Raw genomic sequence first — 27,526 nt, forward strand, 5'->3', positions numbered from 1 at the left:
AAAGCTTCAAGTCTCTTTCTTACCCCTTTTTATTCCTTCACAGACAAATGTATATAAGAAAATATTTACAAATATATAATTATTAAGGTTGTAAATGTATAATTGATTACATTATAATTATAATATTAAATATAGTATATAATAAAATTAAATAACATTTCCTCCCGTCTAAATATAAATAAATAGACATTAACATGTGATAGTCTAAAATATAAGTAAATTTAATTATTTTACACTATTTAATGAAAATTTAAATATCTTATTAATTCCATTTTATTTTAATATTTTTTTTTTCAAGATACAACTTTAACAATTACATACAACTTTCAAAATAAAAAACTACAATTTTACTCAAAATAAATTTATATCATTTAAGTCTTCTTCTTTTTTTAATTATTTTTTACTTTTAACATTGGCATTTGGTCGTAGGAACTTAAACAATCAACTAATATTTTTTTTTCTTATATTTAAGATCAGACAGAAAATGACTTAATATTATTTTCATTGATATATTATATTTATTAAATTTAATAAACATGATATATATATATATATATATATATTAAATGTATGATCTTTTCTATTAAAAAGATTATTACAGAAAAAATAAATTATTCCAGAATTCAATATCTGAAAAATATAAATGAAAAATATATTTTTTATAAATATTTTAAAAAACGGTTAATAAAATATATTTTAAAATAATAAAATTCACATTAATATAATACATGAATAGATTAATAACTATACTAATTTATCTTTTAATTTTTGTGTTTAATTGTTATCTTAAATAAATCATTATGAGATATTTTGAATTTAAATATGCATTAACACTTTTTTAATTATTAATCTTCACAAAATTAAAATTATTTTAATGTAACAAAATTCAAATGTATATTGAATTTATTTTATAAAACATACGTTACTTCTAATTTTATTTTAAGCATAATTATATTTTTAGTCTCTTTAGTTTTCACTATGTGTAATTTTAGTGCTTTTTTTTAAAATAACTAAGTCTCTCAATTTTTAAATTTTTTCTAATTTAGGCCTCATATTAATTTTCTTCTACTTGAAATTCTCAAATCATTATTTTATATCTGATTTTTAGGAGTTTTTTTTAATGAAATTGGAACGTAAAATATTTTTAAAATTATGAAATTTAGTCAAAACTTGTTAATTTGAAAGATTTTATAAAATGAAAGATTAGGGTTTGAAAAGAGAAAATTGAGATTTTATTTGTGTGTGAAATTTAATATCTTTGTTGGTAAAAGTTAGAACCAAAAATGTCTATTTTTTTAGTTACTAGAATATTAATGATAACATAATATTTAAACATAAATAAATCTTTCTTAACAATGTGATTTTTAAAAGAAAAATAGGTAAAAACATCAAGGATCATTGGAAGAATTATCTACAGAATAAGCATGGACATGAAGACTGATCAAAGATTGTTCTAAGAATTGTTTATAGCATTTTCTTCTTTACATAAAAAGCTTCTTTACATTTGTCAAGTTAAAAAAATCTACTAAGTTAGTCTCATTTCTACCTAATTATTCTCTATAGAAATACATAACAAAGATACATTTTTTAAACAATATCAACATAAAGTGATTTTGAAGTAAAATATAAATAAAAATTATTGGCAATAGCAAGACACAATAGCCTCATGCATTGAATGCTTATCATAATGTTTATCTCCAAGAAGATTTATAAATAAAAGAAGTTACATTTAAGAAAAGTAAAGATACATAGAAAAAATTTGAAAGCACAAGAACATGTATACGAAAAAGGTTAAATTGTGTGTTAAATAAAATAACTATAATTTTTTTTTTTAAAGTCAAATGATATATATCATATGATTTTTAAAATATCCAAAAAAACTTGCACAAATTGTTCATCAAAATTATTTTCAAAAGCGACAAATAAAATAAATAAGAAAAAATAGGTAAAAAATAGATATATAGCCAATAAATTTTAGACATTTTTTGTTTTATCAAACTTCAAATACTTAATCTTACTTAAAATTATTGTCTTATTAAGAACTAAACACTTTATTCAAAACATCAAGTTATTCTAACTCTTTTTTCTATATATCTTTAAATAATATTAAATTTAATTTTTTATTTATTTTAAATGAAAAATTCAAAGAGACTTGTATGAAAAAAAAGTAGTTAGTTGTTAATGTTAGAGAGAATTTTTATAAAAAAAATACTCAAACATTGATGCTTATAAATTTTATTGTTAATGTAACTGTTGTCGGAGTGAAAGAAGAGTGAATCAAGATAAATTTATAAATAAAATATATATAAAAGTCAATTAGTATAATATTATAACAAGCACATTTAAATTGAATTGTCTAAATTTTTTTTTTGACAAGTATAACTACCTTACAAAATTAAATTTTTATTTAATAAACTTTTTAACTTAAAAAAAATTATCAATTGTACACTAATTTTTTGATGTGTTTGTAAATAATGGACTTATGCCTAATCGTAATATTATTTACTCAATAATTTGGCTCCTAGTCTAATTAATATTTTTTTTAAAATTATTAATATATAAAAAATTATTTTTGACTTTTTTTGTTATATTGCAAAATGTATCGTGATGATACTTTTTTTAATATTTAAATCAGTATTACATATTTCAAAACAACATTGCCCAAGTAATAATAGGAGTAGTTGTTCATACAATTCCAGGCAGTTAGATATATTTAAAAGAAGATTTTTAGAGGAGAAGGGAAAGGAGGACAAAATTTTTAATTTTTAATTAAAAAATTATATATTATTTATTACGACAAATATATTATTAAATATATTAAATTTTTTTAATATATTAATTTATATTTTTTATTTTTAAAAAATATTAAATTTAAATATATTTATTTAAAATATAAATTTATACCCTCCCTCCCTTTCCCTCCAAAACCAAAACAATCCTTCCTAAACAACCCTGAGAGTTCTCTTACATCTACTTTCAATCTACCATAATAAGGAAGGCAAAAAGATCTTGAGCAAATACCATCACTTTTGAGGTGAAATTAACATCATCAACTAAGAGACCAAACTTTTTAAAATGTTGACATGTATTTAAGATTATAAAATTTTAAAAAATTAAGATTATAAATTTAAAAATATTTAAGATTTTTTAATAATAATTAATATTAAAATTAAAATAAATATATTATAATTTCTAATAATATTTTTAAAATTCCTAATTTTAATAAGTCAAATATTATAATTTTAATTTTTATGCATCTTAGGTCAACTAAACTTATTACAACTATTTTTTTTTACTAAAAGTTAATACTATAATTAAAATTAAATTGTTATTATTCATTATTTTATTTTTTAAATTCATAATCTTATTTTTTAAATTTATAATTTTAATAACTCAATTAATTATAAATTTATACTTTTATAAAAAGTATTCTATTAAACTTATCACAATTTATTTTATTATTAACAATTAAAATTAAATTATTATAATTTATGATATTATTTTTAAAAATTCGTAATCTTAAATATTTTTAATTTCAAATTTTAAATTTTTTTTAAATGTATAGTCTTAAATATTTTTTAAATTTATATTGCATATCAATATCTTACAAAGTCTCGTCTCTGTCAGTGAGATATCAAAGTCTCGCATTAGAAGTAGAAATATTTACTCTTTGCATGCTACGTGTTACTACATAATTGTGTCATGTGTAATGTGTTGTGTTTGGCTCAACTTATGAAATTAGTTTGAAAAAAGAAAAAATTTATAACCATTGACTATCCAAATTTTTTTGAATTATTAAGCTAAGGAGTGTTAAATTTTATTAAAATTTATTTTAAAAATAAAAATTTATAAATATTCAATTTAAGAATAAAAAAAGAATAAAATTTACATATTTTTAATTAACATAATTAATAACTAAAAATATATTAAAATATATATTAAAAAAATAGTGTAAAGGTTTTGTTAACCTCAGTTTAAATATTTGTAAAAAATTTTTTTATAAAAAATATATATTTATTATAAAAATTTGTAAAATTTTGTTGTACCCGATTCAATTTATAAAATTAGTTTGAAAAAAGAAAAAAATTGTGATTCACATATTCAGAAAATAGGTGGTAACGTGATAAAAAGACTCTAAAAAAGTATATATTTTAAAAAAATATTAAGAAAATAAGGCGATGATATAGTAATACATGATAACTTAATGATATGAAGGTGATTTGTTCCTTGTATGACACTATTGTGAAACAGTGGGCAGCATCTTTCCCGAAGGACTAAGTATAAAGCAGAAATGATGTGTACATAATTTGAAGCAGCTAACAACGGACCCACAACTTTTGTGCCCCTTTTGTCCCTCCAAAGATTCGTCCTCAGCTCAATGTTTGTGTGGGGTTATGCGTGAGGTACACAAAATAATTATTGAGGAGTTATGAGACCTGAGCCTATGATAACTATACATAAATGATATAATAATAAAAATATTAAATTAAAAATTATTAGCAATATTATTGACTATTGAGATTTCAGCATAAGATTTTATTCGAGTATATTATTATCAATCAATTTCGTATATAAAAATTAGAGATAGTATAGTATCATTGATAGTCCTTTTTCCCTACAGCGATTTTTCTTTTTTATTCATCTCACGTAATAAAAATTATATCACAATAAAATATATATATACTCACTTTTACACTGTTAATAATTTATTATACAAAATAATTTTTATTAATTTATCTGTTAAATTATAATTATATATTATTTAAATTATTTATATTAAATTTTATTAAAATTGAATATTTATAAAATTGTTATTAATTTTTTTTTATTTTTATAAATTAATTTAAATATATGTGAATAATATATAAAATAATTTTAAATTTTACATATATGATTTACGTATAATTAAATTATTCAATATAAAGTTATTAAACATTATAAGAGTACCTTTAAACTTTCTTGTTTGTGTATATAAAACTTTTTTTACTCAAATGATTGTACATGTTAGTAATTTAATTTTAATTATTTTTTCTCTTAATAAAATTTAGTTAGTTTTTAATTAATAATTTAAATATATATATTGGAAACATTAGTGAATTTTATACCAATGACACCAAGAAATTTTCTTTTAAATTTGGAGCGAATCTTTTCAATTCTAATGAAAACTCGTACCATGAAATTTACAGTTCCTATTTATAATTTTTTGCATCCAAAGTAATGCCCATTTTTTACCCCACCAATCACTCATTAATAATATGCATTCCACAGCTCAGCAACTCATCATAATATCTTTAATAAATACTAAATGAAACATTGATAACTTTTCCACGTCACAACAGCTTTTAGAAAACAGCATTTCAATTTAAGATGCTAAAACAATAGCAATTATATATATTATTTTCTTATAATCCGTGGATAGAAAGAAGAGCTAGGGTATTGAAATTGAATAGAGGAGCTGTAGGCACTACTCAGAAATTTCTTATGTATATGATTGGCTTATATTTTACAATTACTGAAGTAGTTAATTAACTATTATTTTGGCTATTATCAACTTGTCTCCAAATGTTTATTAATTAATATAATAATCCCTTCACACATACAAACAAAAAAAATAAGATAATTGTAATTGACTCGTTCAGAAAAGCAAGAGCCAAAATGCATGCAAATAACTAAGATCTTATCATCTAAAGCCAAAACTGCACGCAGCCAATGTTGCCGGCGAGGGTCTGTGAAATGCGCACACAAAAAGGAAGACATTGCAGAGAGAGAGAGAGAAAAGATGGGTTAAATTAATTAATGTGGATTTTATAAGGTTCACGAGAAGGGGCACTTTGACTGAATAATTTTCATAGCCATTGATTCTGAATTGTTTCGAAAAAACATATAATGTAAGAGTTTATGAAAGGGAAGCTTTGAAGTTACTCAACACAACAACCGGGGCAGTGATAGCTAGAAGAGTCTCTACTGGCAATTAAGAGGGGCATGAGAAAGTTGAGGAGCAATATTAAGTCATGAATTGGTGGACCAAATTGTAATAAGCGCGTAAGAGAAACTAAGCTTTATTGAAATGATCGAAAGTTGTTGGCAAAGGCAACTTTGGGTAACGACTTTGATAATTTATGTTTTGGTTATTGAAATGATTAAGACTTTGCTATTTGCAGCAAAATGGGAAAACACCAATTTGACGGAAACTATAAGGTGAGCTTTTATCTTTAATACAATTTTTGTCATTTTTGTTTTATATACCATCTATTATTTCCTTTATAAATTAGGATTTATCACGCTACCCTTTCTTTTCTATTTTTGGAAGAGAAATTTTAGTTAAAACGGGTACCACAATCTGTTCATTCCAGGATTGCTTTGCTCTCTTCTAGTTTGGGTTCAAAACTATGGACAAATATGGTAGCATGCCTCTCGTTAAATATTCTATAATCTTTCTACTCCTTATAAACAGGATTGACTTAAGACAAAGTTCGCTAACACCTATCTTAGGGTCTCCTTTATCGTGTGTCTCAACCAATATACATATAATTGAAAATTGAGAATAAATTAATTCTTATAGAATAAATTTAAATTCTCCTTTTTAAAAGTGAATGCTTTTTTTTTTTCTATTTTCTTTCTTATTAGGTCATGTGTCTTCTTTTACACTATTTGTTTAATTAAATTTTTTATTTATAATTTTTAAATACTATTACACTATTTTAATTTTATTCTTTTACATTAGTCAGTTAATTTTTACGCATATAAATAAGGTATTAAATAATTTTGAATTAATCTTAAAATTTATAAATATGATATATGTGATTTGAACTTTTAATTTAATGGTTGATTTTATGATTAAATTATCTAATAAAGAAATTATTAAATAGCATAAGAGTAAATATAATTTACGTCAATATAATTTGATTCTTTTTCTTTTATTTATATATATATATATAATTTTAATCAATTTAAATTTAAATTTAAATTTTAAATTTTGACATATTGCATCAATAAAAATGCATCTTAAATTTTCGCTGTGGTTCAAGTGATTCATATTAATTTTTCTTAAATAAGGAATAAAGTTCAAGTTTTACACATGAAAAAGAAAAAATCTCTAATAAGAGAGCTAAAATTACCATGTTGTAAATACGTACTTTAATTTGAATAATTTATTTTTTTATAATTTTATTTTCAATTTAAAAAGAATTTATTTTTCAATTTAACAGTATCTAATTCAATTTAATCTGTAATTTCGAGTTCGAATCTTAATAAATATAGCTAATGATACTTATGGTTTAGACTAAAAAAATTTAGTTGTGTCTAGAAAAAATATTCATGAGATTAATTACTTTTATTTAATTTTTTATTTAAAATTTTTACCTAAAATTACTCATTCAGAATACAAAATATTTTTCTAGTTCTTTTTCAAAAACAACCATAGCTTATAAAATATTATGACCTGTTCATGTTGTAATTAATGTTTTTAGAATCAAATTGGTAACGGTACCGGTTTATGATTTATTGGTCGAATAATGGTTATAAGTAATATTTTAAATTCATATTAGTTAATTTTATTACATAATAATAATAAAAATATATTTTATCTTCATAAATATATTTATTATATGGATTTTTTGTAATATGCTTTTATATATTAATATTTTGTTATAGTAAATTAATTTTTTATTATATTCCAATAAAATAATAAATATATATTAAAATGTGCTATTTTATAGAATAAAAATTAATGGTTCAGGGTTAAAAGTTTTATTTGTAGATTATAAAGTCAGAGTTTCGAACTTATTATGACCATTTGTTACATTTTATTGGGTCTAACAATAGAACTGGTTTAGACTAAAACCGTCTGGTTCTTATCGATTTTTCCGGTTCAAGGCCGATTTAACGGTTCGAAGACCGGTTCTTGAGCTACCGGTTTTGGAAGGTCAACTAAACCGATTATTAGACAGGTTCCCAGTTGGACTGATTGGTTCGGTTTGATTTTCCAAACTCTGGTTGTAATTCCTACAAAATAAAATAAATTCAATTTTAGTTGCATTTTAAAGTATTTCTAAAATCAACTTAAATAATTTAGCTATTTTATTAATTTAAACATTCGCTTCTAAATTTGATTATAAAATTTTATATTTAATGCTGAATCATAAGGAATAAATATAAATAAAAATTATAAATAATTTTAAAAATACATATTATATATTATTAAAAGGCCCTTATGCAATAATTTTTTCCTAAGGTCCCAAATACCATTGGACTAGCTTTGCTTGTAAAACATTTTCATTTTTCGTATAATTTTTTTGTTGTATTTGTTTTATACGTTAGGTGTTAAGTAACTATAAAAATGAAAAACTAAATAAGAAAGTTATGATATTTAAAAGAGTTAAAAAAAAAAAAACACTTAGCGGACAAAATTAATGAGAAAATAACAAATATAGTATATTAAAATAGAAAAAAATTGTAATGACCAAGTAAAATATTTCACAAACAAAAAGTTAAAATATTTAAATGAATCAACAGCATAAAACCCATACCTTTGATGAATCAATTTTCTATTTGATCCTCTCCCATTGTTTTATATTAAGGATCGAAATAGATGCTTGCGGACATGTCAAATTCAATGTGTAATGCTAACCCGTCGGCAGTAACAAAATGGTCCTTTGCCAAAAAATTAGAAAAAGGGACCAAACTCTCTTAAGTTTCCAATTTCAAAATGTTTATTAGAAGACACGAGAGTACGTTGCTGATATGATAACAATGTGACATGTCTAGCTTTTGGGTAGTTTTTTAAAAGAATTTCTTTTCTTTAAAAGTAAAAATTTTCCAATTATTTTTTATAGAAAATGCACTTTTCTTACTTTTATTTATTAAAATGTACTTTTGCTTTTAACAATTTTTAAAATTATTTTTGGTCCTGCTTCTCTTTTTCTAAAAAAAAACTAAAAAGAAGAAACTAATTTCCATTTTAAAAGCAGTTTTTAGTTTTTAAAAATAAAATATAGAACAAATTTATACTAAGTTTTATTTTTAAAAACTAAAAACTATTTTTAAAATAGAAAGCAAACATACTCTAAATACTACATGAGTTAAAAGAATTTAAAATTGTGTCAGATGTGACGTAAACAGAGAGATATCGAAAAATATGAAATTATGTGTATACAAATTATAACTCAAGAAATTATGCTCTCTACACCTGACCCAGTAAACCTATTAAAAGTAGGTAACTCCAGCTGTTGATTGTTGTTTGTCAAACAGAACTTGTAATCTATTCAAGTTAATCAATCATCGAGAAAAAATCTTAGCAGTCTAAAATGTATTCATGGCCTAGAGTTGCGTTTAATTCACCAAAAAATGAATGCACAACACAAAAACATTTATTCCATGTTTGGTTTTAAAAGATGAACCATAATAAAACAAAGGGTCTTAAGATTTTATTAAGGACGGTGAAATTGCAATAAAAATCAGAGTAAAGTGTGCTGGTAATACTTTTATATATATATAATTTTGTTTCACTCTTGATGCCTTAACTAGTTCTGAAAACACTTGTTAACAGTTTTCTAGAACAAAAAAGATGAGACGCATAACAGAAGTCTTAAAATTTATTATTTAGTAAATTAAGAAACAACTTGTCTCATACAAAATAGAAAAGTAAAAAATACTTCATCCTTCCCTCCTCTGCTCGATAGTTCTCTTTTCCTAGTTTTCTTCTCTCCCTCAACCCTCAACCCTCAACCCTCAACCCTCAACCCTCCTCCATCTCTTTTTTTTTTTTTTTTGGTTTTTCTTTCTCTAGAATTTATGTGTATGCTTCGGCTGCTAAAAAATATACAGAAGAAAAAATGTTATAACTCAAATCTTTGTAGTGTACTGCTCCAATTGTATTGTCCCTATGTGTAAAATATACTGATTCATCATGAAAGGCAATGCAGAATAAGTTATCAAACCACCAAGAGACCAGAAATTCTTTTCATATTCATTATGTGGTGTAACTTCAAGTTAATCTATTAAAGGGGAATTAGAGTTCTCCACAAGAATATAATTGTATTACTGATAATTGTCTTTCTGATTATACTGGAGTCTTATTTATAACCTTTTTTTCTTAACTAAATCTATCCTTATCTTCTAATAACTAATATATTCTTATATTCTAATAACTAATTACCTTATCTTTTAATAACTAATTACCTTATCTTTATCTTTAATTATAAATAACTTATAACAACTTTTCTGCCCATGAAAAATGACCTTGTCCCCAAGGTCTACAAAGTCTTCCTCCAATCAAAGTTAGGATACTTGTTCTCTACTTCATGTAACTCATGCCATGTAGCATATTCAGGGATAGTATGCTTCTATTGGATCAAAACTTCAGTGATAGCCCTATTGTGTCTTTTCTTCATTCTTTGTGCAAGAACAGCCAGAGGTTGCATGGAAAGCTCTCCATCATCAGTGAATAGTGATAGCTGCTAGTATACTAGATGATTGCCATGGTGCTTCTTAAGTACTGAGATGTGGATATTTTGGTACCAGCAAGTAATTCTAGTCGATATGCCACTTTGCCAATCCTCTTCAACACCTTGAATGGGCCATAATATCTCGCTGCTGAATTTGCTAAGGAACGTTGTTTGTGCGGTTGAATCTTTAGGTAAACAAGGTCTCCTTCAGCATATTCTCTGTCTACTCGTTTCAAATCTGCATACCATTTCATTCGTTCTTGTGCTTTAGTGAGGTTGGAATAAAGTAACCTTGATATCTGTTCTCTCATTTTTAAAGTATAGTCTACTGCTTCCACTACAGAGTTCGCAAGCTGAATTGGACATGGAATGGAGGGCTTGTAACTATATAATGCTTCGAAAGGGGTCATTTGGATTATTGTATAGAACTTTGTGTTGTACCATAATTCCGCTAATGATAAGTATGTCGACCATTTCTTTGGAGTCTCACCTGTGATGCATCGCAAATATCCTTCTAGTGCCTTATTAAGAGCCTCTGATTGGCCATCTGTTTGTGAATGGAAGGCAGTAGATCGAAGCAACTTGACACCATGAGCCTTTCATAATTCTGTCCAGAAGTTGCTTAAGAAAATAGGGTCCCTGTCAGAAACTAGCTCTCTTGGCCAACCATGTAATTTAACAACCGTATCCATGAACAATTATGCAACCTTTGTAGCACCAAATGGATGCTTTAATGGTATAAAATGTGCATATTTTGTGTATCTATCAACCACTACTAATATGATAGACATACTATTAGATTTTGGAAGACCCACAATAAAATCCATAGATACAGAATGCCATGCTTTATCAGGTATTGGTAAAGGTTGCAATAAGCCTGTTGGAAGTTGAGGGAAGTTCTTAAATTTCTAACATACTTGACATTCCTTGACCCAAGTCTTGACGTCCTTTTGCAAACCCTTCCAACATAAATGTTCTTTAATTCTTCTGTATGTTTGATCACTACTTGAGTGCCCTCCAATAAGAGAATCATGAAAATAGCTAACAATTCAGCTTCGTAGATTTTGATTCGCTCTCACTACCAGTTTACCTTTTCATTTCAGCAAGCCTTTATCATAACTAAATTGCTTATACTGCTGCTGTGTTAGTCGAATTTTGTCTATAATCTTTTTTAGTTTTATATCACATTCTCAAGTAGTTTTTACGTCAGTCACCAAGTCACTTACTAACTGAGAGACAACTGCTAAGTGCCTTGTAACTCCTTTCCTAGACAACACATTCGCCACAACATTGTCTTTGCCTTTCTTGTATTCAATGCTAAAATCAAGGCCCATAAGCTTCTCTAAGCTCCAATTCTGCATTAATGTTGTATGAGGTTATTCTAGTAAATGCTTTAAGGCTTTTTGATCTGTTTTGATAATGAAGTGATTTCCTAGAAAGTAATGAAGCCACTTTTTTACACATAAAATATGGCATAGAACTCCTTTTCATATGCGGATAATAGCTGAAACTTCTTCCCCATAGCCTTGCTAATATATGCTATTGGATGGCCTTATTGAAGTAGAACTGCCCCAATTACATATGCTGAAGCATCTGTTTCTATTGTAAAGGGTTGGTGGAAATCTAGAAGAGCCAAAACAGGTGCAGATACTAAGGATTCCTTAATGGTCAAGAATGCTTCCTCAGCTTCTTGTGTCTAGTTGAATGCAGTATCCTTCTTCAGTAATGAAGTTAATGGTGATGCTATTCTGCCATAGTTTTTAATAAACCGTTTGTAGTAGCCTGACAGCCCTAAGAATCCTTGCAATTCCTTCACTGATGTTGGTGTTGGCCATTCTTGTACAACTACTACCTTATCATTATCAGGGGCAACTCCATCAGCTATGATAATGTGTCCCAAGTATTCAACCTTCTTCTTTTCAAAGCTGCACTTCTTGTAATTTAATGCTAGTGAATTTGTTTCCAATATCTTCAAAGCCTTCTCCAAACACAAGAGGTGTTCATCCCAATTTTTTGTGTAAACCAAAATGTCATAAAAAAAGACAAGTATGAACCTCCTCAAATGTTCACGAAAAATATCATTCATCAAGTTCTGAAATGTTGCAGGTGCGTTGCTTAGGCCAAATGGGAGAACCACCCATTCATAGTGTCTGCTGTGAGTTCTAAAAGTTGTCTTGTAGATGTCAGATTCTGCCATTCGAACTTGGTTATATCCACTCCTTAAATCTAGTTTCGTGAAATATGTTGCTCCTTTTAACTCATCCAAAAGATCTTCAATAAGTGGAATAGGAAACTTGTTTTTCACAATCATAGCATTTAATCGGCAAAAATCAGTACAACACCTCCATATAGCATCCTTCTTTTTGACAAGAACTAGAGGTGAAACAAATGAGCTGCTACTTTATCTTATAAAGCCATTAGACAACATGTGTTTAATTTGTCGTTCAATTTCCTCTTTTTGAGTATGAGGATACCTATAAAGTTTCAGGCATATAGGATTATCACTAATGAGGTTGATTTTGTGATCATACTTTCTTTTTGGAGGTAATTGAGTAGGTTCCACAAAGAGTTCAGTATATTTCTGTAAAAGTTCATCCAACTCAAGAGTTTGGCTTGAATCCAATTCAGTGTCATCTTCTGCAACTGTTATGTCAAAGCTAAGTGGGCCATGAATTGGAAGCAACATTGCTTGTAAACTTATTGCTTTAAGTTTCCTAGCTCTGTCCACGAACATATTCACTTGTTGTTCTCCTGTCAACGTCACAGTGCTGCCCCTATTAACAAATTGCATTGTCAAGTTAGCACAGTTCCAAGATATTTCACCCAAGGTTTTAAACCATTGCATTCCTAGGATGGCACCAAAAGTTGAACCAGGTAGTACCAGAAAATCAGCAACAAAAGAGTGTTCACCAAATTTCCATTCTAATTTCTCACACTTCCTGATTATCACAATTGGCTTATCACTTGCAACCATTACAAGAAAATCTTTTATAGGTTGCGTTTTCAACCCTAGCAGCTTAACCCATTTTGCACTTATGAAATTATGTGTGTTGCTTGTGTCCATCAGAAAGGGCACGTCTTCTTTTTATAAGCCCTTGCAATTGTAAAGTATTACCTCCAGCTATACCTCTTAAAACATGCAAAGAAATCTGTACCTGATCATCATTTCATAATTATAAACTTTTGTCTACTAGAGATTCATCTGCATCATTGTCACTATCATCAATTTCCTCTGCATCTGAATTTTCTTGTGCACAAAAGATGGCATTTAGCTTACCCCAAACTTTGCACTTTAATCTATGATTCTTCTCCCATTTATCACTGCAAAATCTACACAATCCTTTTGAAATACGCTCACTTATTTCTTTTCTAGAAAGTGCAGAATTGGTACTAGCCTTTGAATCAGTAACTGACGCATTGACAGAAGAATTTTGTGGTTGAGATTGTAAGCTAGTAAATGATTGGTTCCTAAAGTTAGGGAATGGATTTGACCCAGAATGTATATATCTAGTTTGATAATCAGAAGTAATTGATTTTCCTGTTAATATCTTTTTCTTTAATTCCTTAATGACATCATCTTGTAATTTTGCCAATCGAACAACTTCTTGCACTGATTTGGGGTTGTGAATTCGCACAGATTTCTCCAACTGAACTTCCAATCCAACAAGAAAGAAGCTGATGGCCATGTCTTCGGATAGTGCAACTCGAGCAAGCAGGTTATCAAATTTTTCCAGGTACTCATGTAATGATCCTGATTGTTTCAAACGAGATAATTCAGCAATTGGGTCATCATAAGTGCCATGATCGAAACAGTTGCCAACATCTTGAAGAATAGATTTTTAGGATTTGTTCTGGAATTCTTGATTTTGCATGTAATGTCTCTGCCACACAAATGCTTTGCCATCCATGGATAGTAACAGTAATTTGCCTCGCTGATTAATGGGTGTGCGTTCTAATTCAAAGAACTGTTCTGCTTTCGCTCTCCATTCCCTGAAGTTGATGTCATCGAATGAAGGAAAAACAATTTGGGTTCGTTCAATAATCTTGCTCGAGTCAGGATTCGACTCGGCTTCTTTTTCGTGCTCTACGGTGGATTTGAATGGTTCGTTGATGTTTAATTTGGCCAAGAGTTGCGCCATCATCGCCTTCATCAAGTCGATATCCGCTTTGTGACTCTTTTGCGATTACTCAAATGCTTTCTTGTTGTTGCAGTGGTTCATCGAATTTTCCTCTTGTGAGGATGCCATCAATTTCTCGAGTCCTTCAATTCTGTTTTCCAGATCTTTATTCGTCGTTGATTCGTCCATCGTTGCCGGCAATACTGATATCAATTGTTAAAGGAGAATTGGAGTTCTCCTCTAACACCACTCACTCTCTCAATCTCACACGAGAATGAAAGAGGAAACACAAGAATATAATTGTATTACTAATAATTGTCTTTCTAATTACACCGAGATCTTATTTATAACCCTTATTTCTTAATTAAATCTATCCTTATCATCTAATAACTAATCTATTCTTATCTTCTAATAACTAATTACCTTATCTTTTAATAACTAATTTATCTTTATCTTTAATTATAAATTACTTATAACATAATCCCACTAAAAGAAAGTTGGATTAGTTAGTATGTTGTGAATATTCACCATCCTCATAATGCAGATTACTACAATTTTCATCCGGTAACTATCTTTTCCTTTTATAAAAACATTAATAATTACACATCATATTTTACAGACATCACCTCAGCCTCAGTCAGATTTTTAAGTGTCGTATCTAAAAAGACTACAATTTTTTAATGAAAGTACAATTTTGAAAATACACCCGTTAGTTTTAGATTTGCTGAGCCTGATAGCCATCTTATCTCTTCTGGTAACAATTTTGAAAACTTCTCTCTCAGAATGATGCTGCCCTTGTTTTCCGCTCTTTGCAGTAAATTTATTAGCAAAAGAAAGAGAAATGTTCACAACCAACAAAAGAAGGGATCAAACTAAATAGGACCAGCACCATGTGGACAAATAAACAAGGAGAATACGCACATCATATGAAACCATGAATTGGAATATTGTACATTACACAGAAAGAAATGAACAATTAGACACACTCGAATTGTGTAACCCCCGAAATGCCAGTCCCAGCTGTTTATTAATCTATTCATATAACTCTACTAAAATGCTAATGATCAAAATCCATTCACGTTCTTGTAAACTATCCAAAGTTACTACCTCTGGACTGAAACTCTTTTTTGAAAATTTGGATGTTGAAATTCTAGCCCATCTAATTTTGGGCTTTGCATGGAGAGGGCATGTACCTCCCCCATCGAATGACACTTGATATTGTTACCCCAAAAAAATAATGTCACTCCATTATAAGAAGCCGAAGTTAAGAGCTCTCACTCAACCAATAACAAAAAATGATACAAATAGCAAACTCTTGATCTGAAAAAACTTCGGTAGGTTTGAACCTACGACTTCCCACAACTTTTACCAAAACACCTTAATCTCTCCATGGCAGCACGGATTTGCTCTGAAATTGTAGTGTAGAGATATCTTTGTGCTGCTTCATCCAAACCATCAGTAGTGGGCCATCCAATGGTAGGGAATGACTCCCTACGAGACTGGGAAATAGCCTTTTGCCTCATTGCTGGAAGGTCAAACTCTATTGGATCACCAATAATTATGTCGATTTTCTTATTACACAAGGGTAAAAAGGGCCGTCTACCAAACAAATATTTCTCTGGCATCACCTATAAATATAAGCAGAACCTAGCATTATTTACCAACAACCAGGATAAACAAACAGCTTACAACAAAATCAAATACGTTCTCACCAAGAAAATGAGCACTCATTGCGACTGTTCAATCATCAAACAAGCAAGAATTTGATAGACCAAAAACATGCACAAAAGAAAACCATGAAGACACTTGCATATTCACAAATCACAGTTAGGCATGTATAGAATTTTTATGGGTAGAGAAAATGCCTTATGAAGTAAATAATAAAAGAACTTTAGAAAAAAGTATGTCAGGAATTTTCGAAAATGCTCAATTTTGCAAACATGTATAGAAAAACAATTGCAACTCCAGTCTTACTTAACGCACAAAACTATTTAGTTTGTGGGCTGGTCAATATAATATTATATTATGAAAATTTATCACAAAATAGTGAAACATTATAGAAATGTTTCATCTTTCTCCTTATAGAAATGTTCTCTTGCTAATGTTAATAACAAGAAACCTATATAAATTATAATAATAGAGTTAGGTGAAATCTACCGCATAGATTACACAACACAATACCATTGAACTCGATCAGAAATCAAATCTTTTGAAATGTTATATACCATAAGATCCCTTTTAATATTTTTTTTCAAAGTCCTTCTAAGTCTCTGCTTTTTTCATCAGACTAAAAATTATGTTATTCACTTTTCTCATTAATGCCTCTAGTGACTTTTACATGTGTCCAAACTATCTTAGTCAATTTTCTATTTTTTTTTATAATAGGTGTTACTCCAATGTACGAGGTCATTTATTATTTTGTCCTTTTTTGTGTGACTACTTATTCATTTTAACATTCTCATTTCTACAACTTCTACTTTTTTTCCTTATGTTTCTTTAAAGCCAAGCATTCATTAACATATATAATCGCTCATTGAATAATAATAAGATAAAACTTTTCTTTAAGCTTAGTAAATACTTTATAATCACTAACAACTCGCAACACCTTTTTCCATTATAACAGCCCAACTTATATTCTATGAGTAACATCTTTATTATTTTTTCCATCATTTTGTAAAATAAAACCCAAATACTTAAACTTAAAAACCTATGATACTACGACATCTATAATTTTGACTTCTTCCAACGCATAATCATCAACTTATTTTTTTGTTAAAACTATTATACATATATTTATTTTTCCTTTTATTTAAGCAAAACTCTTAAATTCTTAAGTTTACCTCCAGAGCTCAAGTTTATAGTTAGTTTTCTTTTGATTTTCTAACTAGGATTATGTTATCCACAAAAAAACATGCATTTAGAGATGATTTTTTGTATGTCACTTATAAGTACATCTAAAACAAGGTTAAATAAGTAAGGACTCAAAGTTGACTCTTGATATAAATTTACTCTTATAAACAAGTTTTTAGATACACCTTCAGGAGTTCTCACACTAGTCATTACCCCATCATAAATGCTTTTATATCTCAAATATATGTCACACGAACACTTTTCTTTTCCAAAGTCTTTTACTATACTTCTCTTGGCACACAATCATACATTTTTCAAAACAATAAAAATTAAGTTAAATTATATATTTAGTTCTCATAGTTAACACTCGTTTACAACTCAGTCCTTATGTAAAAAAAATGTGTTAAAATACTTGTACAAGTGTTTTGTTATGTTTTGATTCCTATCGTTTACATTTTGGTCTCTACCGTTAACAGTATTATAACGCCAAAGACTAAAATGTAACATCCACTCATTCAGGAACTAAAACATAAGTTTTTTTAAGTATGGAGACTAATCTACAGACGAGTGTTAACTATTAAGGATGAAATGTATACTTTAACAAAAAGTATAGAGATTAAATGACTAAAATCTCATATATTTAAATAAAAAATCACTATTTATAATTCAAGATCGTTCATACTTATTGATATAGAACTTATTGATTCGGTAAATACATAAAATAATATAAAAATTATAATTATAATTAATAAAATACTAAGAATAATTTATTTATGACAGACTTTTTACTATAGTTGAAAAAAAACTAGATACGCCTAAATATTTTTTTTATGGATAAAATATTAAATTGATAAAAAAAAGTTACCATAAATATCAACTAATGAAATTTAGTTAATATAATGATAACTGTTTATTTATATCATAATAGAAAAGTTACTACTTCAATCATGTAACAAAATTAATCCTTTAAAATTTTGAATAAAGTTATAATTTCACATCTCAAATATAGTAAATATTTCATTTCTTATAAAAATAGAATTTCAAAAATTTTATAAAAATTAATATATTACATATAAATTGAGATGGTTACATATTGAAAAATTATAATAAAAATATTAACATTGATATTTTATTCATTCCTTTAAAGAAATGATAAAAGGTAACAATATAAAATTTAGTAAAATTCTTTATTAATCAATAATCTAGTGTTTTGAAAATAAGATTGAGTTATAATACAGATTTTTTTCAACTAAGCTAATTTCCAGTATTCTACTATTCTTTCAAAATTACAATTGGCTAAAATACATATTTAGTTCTTATATTTGAAATGTTTAGACATTAATCTTAATACTAAAAAAGCATGTTTTTTAAACACCTATATAAGTATTTTGTTATGTTTTGTTCTCTTTCATTGTTAATAGTGTTATAACGGTAGAAACTAAAATATAACAAAACACATTACTTAACCATTTTTTTAGGCGTTAAGGACTAATTCATAAACAAATGTCAATTCTAAAGACTAAATATATAGTTTAATCTAATAAAATCTATTTTTTTGTATTAATACTTTTCCACCAGCTTTCTTAAAATATAGTTGATGAAAAAGTATCAATACCATTTTTCCTATACAATTATAATTTAAATTAAAAGAAAAAAATTTTGTTATATCAAAATAATAATGTGTTGAAAGCCTTGAGAAGGGAACAAGCACGAGGGGAAAAAATCTTTGCCAAAGCAAACACAAGTGTAAATTACAATGACAATTACAATTTGAAAGTGATATGACATGTTTTTTATGAACTATTCTGCTAGGTTATCTTGTATGTATATTTTAAGTGAATTTGATTATCATTAGGAGTGATACAACTTGATTTGAACATAATTTATGGGTGTTTTTTGAAAAGTAAATAGTGCAGGAAGAAGACGCAATAAAATAAAGGAATTTGGAGAAACTTTTAGCAAGAAAATGGTAAGATTAAGAAAAGGTACGTCATGCACGGTATGAAGCATGACTAGGCATAAAGAAGCACGACTTAGGGACAAGCATGCCATGCTGAAACAAGCATAGCCTGATGCTGAAACTATGCACGATAACAAGCAGAACTGTGATAAATTATGCATACTTGACTTCGAGAAGTTGCATGACCATGTTTGAAGTTGCACAACTTATGCCAAAGTATGCACAACCAAATGCATGATTGTGCATCATTATTCATGCCCTGATGCCCTTTGTATGCATGACCATGCCTGCTCATATGAACAATTGTGCATAATAAAAACATGGTCTTGTCAAACAGATCCCACTGTCTGGCAAGAAGCACCTAGAAAACCATCCATCTCCCTCACAATTCAATATTCTCTTTCTTCCTACTTTGAATGCACTTTGAAGAGACATGAGAGTCAATGAGTCATTCCAAAGTTATTGCCAATCTTCCCTTAGAGTTGCTACGTAATCATCAATATTGTGTGATCTTCCAAACGTCATGCAATAAACTGAAAACTCCTTAGCAAACGTCTTAGGTTAGTTCATAATGGTTGCTAAAAATTCTCTTTTCTTTTTGTTCTCTCTCATTTTATTTTTTTGCCTCGTCTATATTTAATTTCATTGAGCAATAATGCATTCATTTTTCTTGCCTAAATAATTAGAGAATGATTTTAATAATTACCATGCATTATTAATTGTTGACTATACACTTGTTCGTTCTTTTTCACAATAGTTCTCAACACTCATTAACTCTTCATTTAGTTATTGGAAGATACATGCTCACCACTTCTTCCAAGTTCCAATTAAGTGATTAGTTTGCAACATAATTTAGAAATACTAAATTGTTTTCTTGCAATACCACATTGCAGATCTACAAGATTCAAATACTCCAATTCCAGATATGTTTAACAACTGAAGACAATGACTTATAAGTTATAGGCTTTCTTTCCCCAACAGACGTGGTTAATTGAAAGTGCTACAAATGGTTTAGACAACATGTCTAGAAGACTAAAAGTTCATAATATAAAATTATAAGTAGAGAAACGTTGAGTTACCTCGTGGAAACCATGATGAACAATTGGCAATACAATTGGAGTTATAGGTGCACGAACAATTAGACTAGCAGTTCCCCATTTCAACCGCCTTATAGGCACATCTTCTTGATTCACTTTTCCTTCTGGAAAAGTATGCAACTGCCATAGAAAATTCATAAACGATGTATCAATTTTTACTAGTATAGAGAGTTTTTCATTTGGGGTACCAAAACATAGTATGTCAGTATCTATCTAATTATAGCATCAAATAAACTAACATCTAAAAATAGTTCTCTTGAATTATGGCTCTAATACATCAATTTACAACATTGACATCCATAAAATTTGCATACAAAGATTAAATTAAAAGGCTTTGTCAATCACAGGTGTTTTGATTTTCTTTTTTGCCCAAAATAGGAAAGAAAGCTTGTTAGGTCTCCACAAATTCAATATGCATACAAGGTAAGAATGAATGAGAAATGTGAAAGTATGATTCAATCAATCAGATACTGTATAAGTGAGATACAATGCCTCCAAAGTATACACTCCTAAACTAGAGGTCTTTGTCTTATAGTCTTACCACGTCACATAATGCATGCATACCCTCTCTCCAAGTCATTCCCTCCTAAAATACCCAAATTCCTGTGACTAAATCCTCTTTCTCTCCCTAACCATGTTAGGTAAAATTGGGAGTTGAATCGTAAAATCCACAATGTTACAATTCTGGAAGGCAGAACGATTCAAATCACATAATCGTTCCCAAGTGAAATCGGGATTTCATACTGATTTCATGAAATTATAGGTTTATATCCAGATCTCAGCCAAATTCATTCATAAGCCAATTGATATGGCCCAATTTTGAATGACTCGACTTATATTTTTGCTTGAACCTAAGTCCCGACCTCCTAAACTTAGTTAGGCCTCCTTCTTTCCTTTCTTCGAGATGACATTGGTCACCGACAATGTGTGACCTGGTTTGCAGGCGACCATGACTCTATCTTCACAATCCTCTGCTCCAATCTTGCTCTGTTCTGCTTTTTGGTTTTCTTCTCATTTTGCTCCGTTTTTTCTTATCTTGTTCAAGTCTGAAAATGGGTTCAAACATAGGTGCTGGTCAAAGCTCAGCTGGTGGCAGTTCTGGGTCTGTCCCAACTGCTACTGACAGCTCCACTGCTACTGACAGTTCTGCTGGCACTTAGCTTTCAGTGATCTATTTTTTTTTAATTTATATGCATAATATGAATTTATATGCATATATATATATATATATATATGATTTTTATAAAATTTTATGATATTGATTTACGATTTACAATTTTTACTCCCCTTTATGATTTTAAGTAAAATCCCAATTTTAACTACCTTATCCCTAACTGTCTGCCAAATTTGCAGCTGGAGAATATATAGGTCTTGGCTAGGCCCAAGTCCAGCAGTTGCTCACCCTCCACATCTGAGGGCCTAACACTTTTGCCACCTAAATGATCCATCCGAGGTTAAACCTTTCCAACAGGTCAAGAACTACTTCTATTGTTTCTCATCAATAGAAATAATCCTACTAGCCGGGGACTTCAGCGCCAATACTACAAAAAGCTTGATGTACTTGTTCATTGTTCCCTCTTGCGTCCCTCAAGATAGTGAGCTCCTCAAAAGGGTTGTCCAAGCACCCTATTCCATACCTCCCTACCTGCAGTTGCTTGAGCCCAACCTACATTGAAATTTCCTCCGCTTCCTTCCATAGATTGCACCACCTAGATGGCTCCATCTTCTTCACTGAAGCACGATTTTGTAAACACCATCCATGCCTTAGCCCGTTGTTACATGATGCTCCACTCCCTAGGTCACCCTTACCTCTTCTTACTTTGATTTTGTGAATCTCACTCTGGAAGGATTTTCCAACAACGATGTACAAAATGAAGTTTGCAGATTGCTGATCACAACTTCTATTTGGTTCAAACGTCAATCCAATGCATCTACATTCCTTTGGTGGCATGACATGATATCCAACAAGTTGGACTAATATTTAGGTCTCCACAAATTAGATTATGCAGATAAGCTAAAAATGAATGGAAATGCAAAGGTATGATTCAATAAATCAGAAACTATATCAGTGAGATACAATTCCTCTAGAGTATACAGTCCTAAACTAGAGCTCCCCCTCCTACTCACCAAGTTTAAGAATACATGTGTAGCCTCTCTCTAAGCCATTCCCTCCTAAAATACCCAAATTTCCATAACTACTCTTTCTCTCTCCCTTCCTATCTGCCAGTGCCATGTTGGCAGCTGGAAAATATTTCTTTCTTCTAGAATAAACATGCCAATGCCATAACTTGGGTTGGCTGGCCCAAGTCCAGCAGCTGCTTACCCTCCACTTTTGAGGGCCTAACAAAGCTTATGTTTAATTTAGCTTAAAGGAAAATGTTTCATAATAAATATTTTCAATGTTTCCACTAAACCACAGTAGCATCTCTGACTCTCACAATTTACATTTCATAAAAATGCTAATTCTAAACTCTGGTTACCCATTAATGCAAAGGGAATCATCTCTAATAATCAAATAAAAGAAAAACAAACACCCATTAACCTACATTGATTTACAGTGACCCTGTTGGAAAATCAAGTAAATATTAATTTATTTCCTTTTCTGCACCTCTATACCCTTCAATTCAGCTCATAAATGCATCAAGGATAGCCTAGAAATGAAATAAACCAATTGCAGTCTAGAGCTTTTCTTATTATCTACAGTATAGAATGCTTGTTGGAGCTTTGGTGATCAAGGAATTACAAGTGAAAACTGAGAACTGTATTTTATCCAAGTTTCTTAGAATAAAAGGGTTAAAAACGAAGAAAAAGGAAAAGAGATAGCTACTGCTAACACCTTCCCAGAGTAAGCTCCTATGGAGAATACACCTCCAATCCTCTACCCTTAGCTTACAACTAAACAAGAGAATAATCTTTCATGCCCTTTCTCCTCTATCCTAATCTCCCTCTAAAATCATTCTCATTCATTTTCCTGGTCTTCTTGTGGATGCTCCTCAACAACTAACTTCCACTAGGCCTAGCCATCTCACTCACTTTGTTGGGGTTTCTTGTGCCAAGGGACGACTGGTCTACCATCCCTAGGCTCATGTGTCATGTTCTGGTTACTAAAAGACTATGTAACAGCCCGACAACTTATTCAAGATTGGTGACTGTCCCCACAAACCAACACAAGACTTTTTAATGTGTTTTGTCTTCACTCACACACTTCCCGGGAGCTTCTCAAAAGGTCACCCATCCCATAATTTCTCCAAGTTAAGCACGCTTAACTTTAGAGTTCTTAAGTGATAGGCCACCGAAAAGTAAATGGTATAGATAGTCCTTTTAAGCTATCCTCAACTGTATACACAGTCTATGGATCCCTCTCATTCCGGTGTATGTTCGATTCATTCATGTGTCCCTTAACACCGGAAGCTTGTAGGAGCCACTCCTTGTCTGTGCCACATCTCCGCCCTCGCTTGAAAGCCTGCCAGGAGCTGCTCATTGTCCGTGCTACAATGCACCGGCCATCATTCACTCTCCGCCCTCGCCTAGCGACTAGATGTCATAAACTAGGTGACTTGGAAACTTTGTAGCCCATTTAACAACAACAAACGAGGAAAACAAGAACAAGTACGTTCCTAGAGGATCATAACAATCAACACTTCACATGAATTATCCAAAATATCATCATAAAAATGATAAGCTTTTGTGAAAGAAAAAGTATGAAACGTTACATAGATACCCATTCTCCAGCATTTAAGCGCTCAAGAGCTTCGTTCATGTGCTCTTGATAAATTCCACCACCTCTTGTAATCGGTATGCATTTCCCTGTGCAAGTTACTGTCTCAGAAACAACAAAACACAAAATATTTTGATGCATAAATTAAAAAAAAAATCAACCTAAACACACAAAATAGTATTACATTATGGACCTTCCACTCAGTTCAAACTTCGTTTAACTTGTGAAGTGAAATAGACTCTACACAAAAAGACTTCATCAGAATCACTACAACGTGATATACGCATTTGCTATATTCATGAGAAACAAGAGTTCGTTTTACTTGAACCGTCCATTTATTTAGTTCTTAGTCATCAAGATTTGTTTAAGAGACGCATTCTACACAATAGCACTTACCAAGGCGAAAAATATATGAATAGAGGGAATTCTTGAAGCAAATATCTTCGGCAGCGAGAACCCATCGAGCTAGTCTTGTGTCGAAGATGGGAAAACCCTTGAAACCCCACATAACAGGGTCGTCCAAACTGCACCGTTTCACATAAACAAACAAAAAGGAAGGAAAAAAGAAAAAAAAAAAAAAAAAAAGAACAAGAGAGAAGCGCTGACGTGGACATGTGATTGCTAACGGTAATGAGGGGGACACGTGGGGGTCTGGAGCGGAGGAGGCGAAGGAGGGTGTCGGCGTTGTGAACGGAGGTGCTATTGAGAAGAGACGACACCGTTTTGGCGAAGGCGCCCACAGCCGCTATGACGAGTTTTCGGGGTATGCCATCCAAGTGGTCGGCCCTCGCCGCCCACTCCATTGTCCGTGACATTTGTGACGGAGGAGTTCCTATCTATAAGCTCTTGCGTTTTATTCAACGCCACACTCAATATTTCACCAGCAAATTTGCGTCTCGGATTTAGTTAATTCTACTTGTTAATACATATTTTTTTTATTTATTAATTTACAACTCATAAATTTAAATCTCGATATTTTATATTAAATTAATAATTAATTCATATAATTTCTTTATTTTATTTTAAAGGTCTTATCTCTATTTTATCTGCATATAATAAAATAAGAATTTCTATTTTAAAGGTCTTATCTCTATTTTATTTATATATTTATTTATATTTGTTAAATTAAATTTATATGATAAACTATCTATTTATAATTATAATTTTAAATTAGTAATAAAATTTTACTATATAATTATTAAAACATGATATCATATTTTTTAAAAATAACTTATTAGACTAATATATAAAAGATAAAGTATTTCTTTAACTAATGTATGAAATTTTAAAAATTTACTTTGAATATCAATATACACAAAATTATATGTTAATATTGAAAAATAAAAATATATTAAAATTTTTATATATAAATAAAATTATCATTAAAAATATTGTAAATAAAATTAATAATAATGTAACGTATATATTGAATTTAGAAATTTACTTTTTGATTAAAAAAATATAGAATTGAGTTTTTTTTTAAATGATTAAATTATTTTATATTTTTTATAACTTAATAGAATTAATATTGATTGACATTATAAATAAATTTTTAATTTTATTTAATAACTAATTAAGTATAATAAAATTATGTTATTTGAATAATAAAATTAAAATAATAAATTTATTATTTTTTATATAATTATTTTTTAATTTTTAAAAATAATTAATACAGTTTGTTTATTATTTATTGTTTTAATTAAGAATTAATAAAAATAAATGTATCTATAAAATAATTTAATGATAAAATAATATTAAAATTTTTTTATTAAAAGAACAAATATTAATTTAAATAAAATTTAAAAAATAAATTTAAAATGTTATATATAAAATATATATATATATATATATATATATTGAACTAAAAATAAGTAAAAAAAGTATATTATTATTAGATCTCTAAATATTTTAAAGATATATAAATATAACTTTAATATAAATATATTAAATTATTATATTGCCATTAAAAAAATAGATGAGTTCTAACTATTTGACGTAGATATAGTGAATTAGAAATTTAATTTTTATTTTCAGATATATTTTTTGTCTATCTCTATAATATATTACTTAGTTCTACAAAAAGATGTTAATATTCAGTGAACTTAATTTAATTTTTTTAAATAAAAAAATGTATTATTTTAAGAATATAACATAATAAATAATTATAATAATAAATAATATTTGTATTAATTTTATATTTTTATATACAATATCTGTATTTTTATTTATATTTAGAAACTAATTGTAAGTTCACAAAATGATTAAATTTTTCTATTAAAAAACACTCTTCTTTGCATTTGTAATTGAATGCTATCATAAAAAAATTTAAAAGTATTAGAATTTATATTCCAATTTAAAAATTTTGATTAATCATATAGTTAAAATATGAAATTTTAATAAAAAAAATATAATTTGATATGTTAATATAAAAAAAATTATAACATTTTAAACACTAACTTTTATCTTTCTAGGAATTAAAGTTTTTTAATAGTTGTAAAGATTTATACTTTATACTTATAAAATTTTAAAATAAATGATATATATAGAAATTAAATATAACATTTGAACTTAATTTAAAGTTAAAACGTTATATTTTCTTTACTTATTCATTCATTACAATATAAAATTATTAAATATAAAAATAGAATGGTTAAATCTTATTTATTTTTATTGTTATAATATTTAATAAATTTTAATTTATTTTAATTATTATAATTAATTAGTTTTAATTAGAAAATTTTAAACTTATCATCATTATAGCATTTTATAAAAAAAAAATTGTAACAAAATCACTAAATATAAATATTGTTAATTTTGAATTTAAAAAATAAAACTTATTATCATAATTATTATAATATAAAATATAAATAAAATATTGTCTATATTAATAGATTATACATAATTATGATATATCAATTCTTATTAAATTATTTTTAAAAAAAATTAAAATAATAGAAGAAGAGATAAAAAGAGTGGTTAAAATTTTTTAATTAAGATTTAGGTAGAAACTAAAAGAGAAGAATTGTTGTATTTAATATAAAAATTCTTTATATTAATTAAATTTACAGATGTTGATATAATATAAAATTTATGAATCACATATAAGATTTGTCTAAGAACAAAGTCAATACATAATATATATAATAATAAAGTAAGAAAGATATATATAATAAAATTACAAAATTTTTTTATAAAATACTTAAATGTTTGGTGACATTTTATTTTTCAGATTCTACACAATATTTAAAGTATTTATACAATATTGTAATAAAAATAGTTCAATCTTCTAAATCCTCCATTGTTGCCTTTTGTTTATCATTTTTTGCTTTATCTTCCTC

General features: G+C 28.1%; 1 protein-coding gene across 1 annotated transcript; it reads right to left on the reverse strand.

Moving 5' to 3' along the window:
• Positions 1-15,493: 15,493 nt before the first annotated feature.
• LOC113858260 (N-acylphosphatidylethanolamine synthase) lies at positions 15,494-25,004 on the reverse strand. Its single transcript, XM_027490806.1, has 5 exons — positions 24,795-25,004; positions 24,585-24,712; positions 24,192-24,277; positions 20,453-20,590; positions 15,494-16,191 (listed from the first exon to the last, which is right to left on the reverse strand). Exons 1-5 carry the CDS (start codon positions 25,001-25,003, stop codon positions 15,910-15,912), a joined length of 843 nt encoding a protein of 280 aa, XP_027346607.1. The 5' UTR covers position 25,004; the 3' UTR covers positions 15,494-15,909.
• Between the last annotated feature and the right edge of the window lie 2,522 nt (positions 25,005-27,526).

The sequence above is a fragment of the Abrus precatorius genome, unplaced genomic scaffold, assembly GCF_003935025.1.
Source record: "Abrus precatorius isolate BTA unplaced genomic scaffold, Abrus_2018 Scaffold2, whole genome shotgun sequence".
NCBI classification, from domain to species: domain Eukaryota; kingdom Viridiplantae; phylum Streptophyta; class Magnoliopsida; order Fabales; family Fabaceae; genus Abrus; species Abrus precatorius.

What these genes read in the sequence shown, in the direction of transcription:
- LOC113858260 (XM_027490806.1), bottom strand. Translation starts at nt 25,003, where the DNA reads ATGTCACGGACAATGGAGTGGGCGGCGAGGGCCGACCACTTGGATGGC. An exon ending in GTTAGCAATCACATGTCCAC is followed by an intron (nt 24,713 to 24,794) that starts GTCAGCGCTTCT and finishes GAAACGGTGCAG; the next exon opens with TTTGGACGACCCTGTTATGT. An exon ending in TTCATCATGGTTTCCACGAG is followed by an intron (nt 16,192 to 20,452) that starts GTAACTCAACGT and finishes TTATATTTATAG; the next exon opens with GTGATGCCAGAGAAATATTT.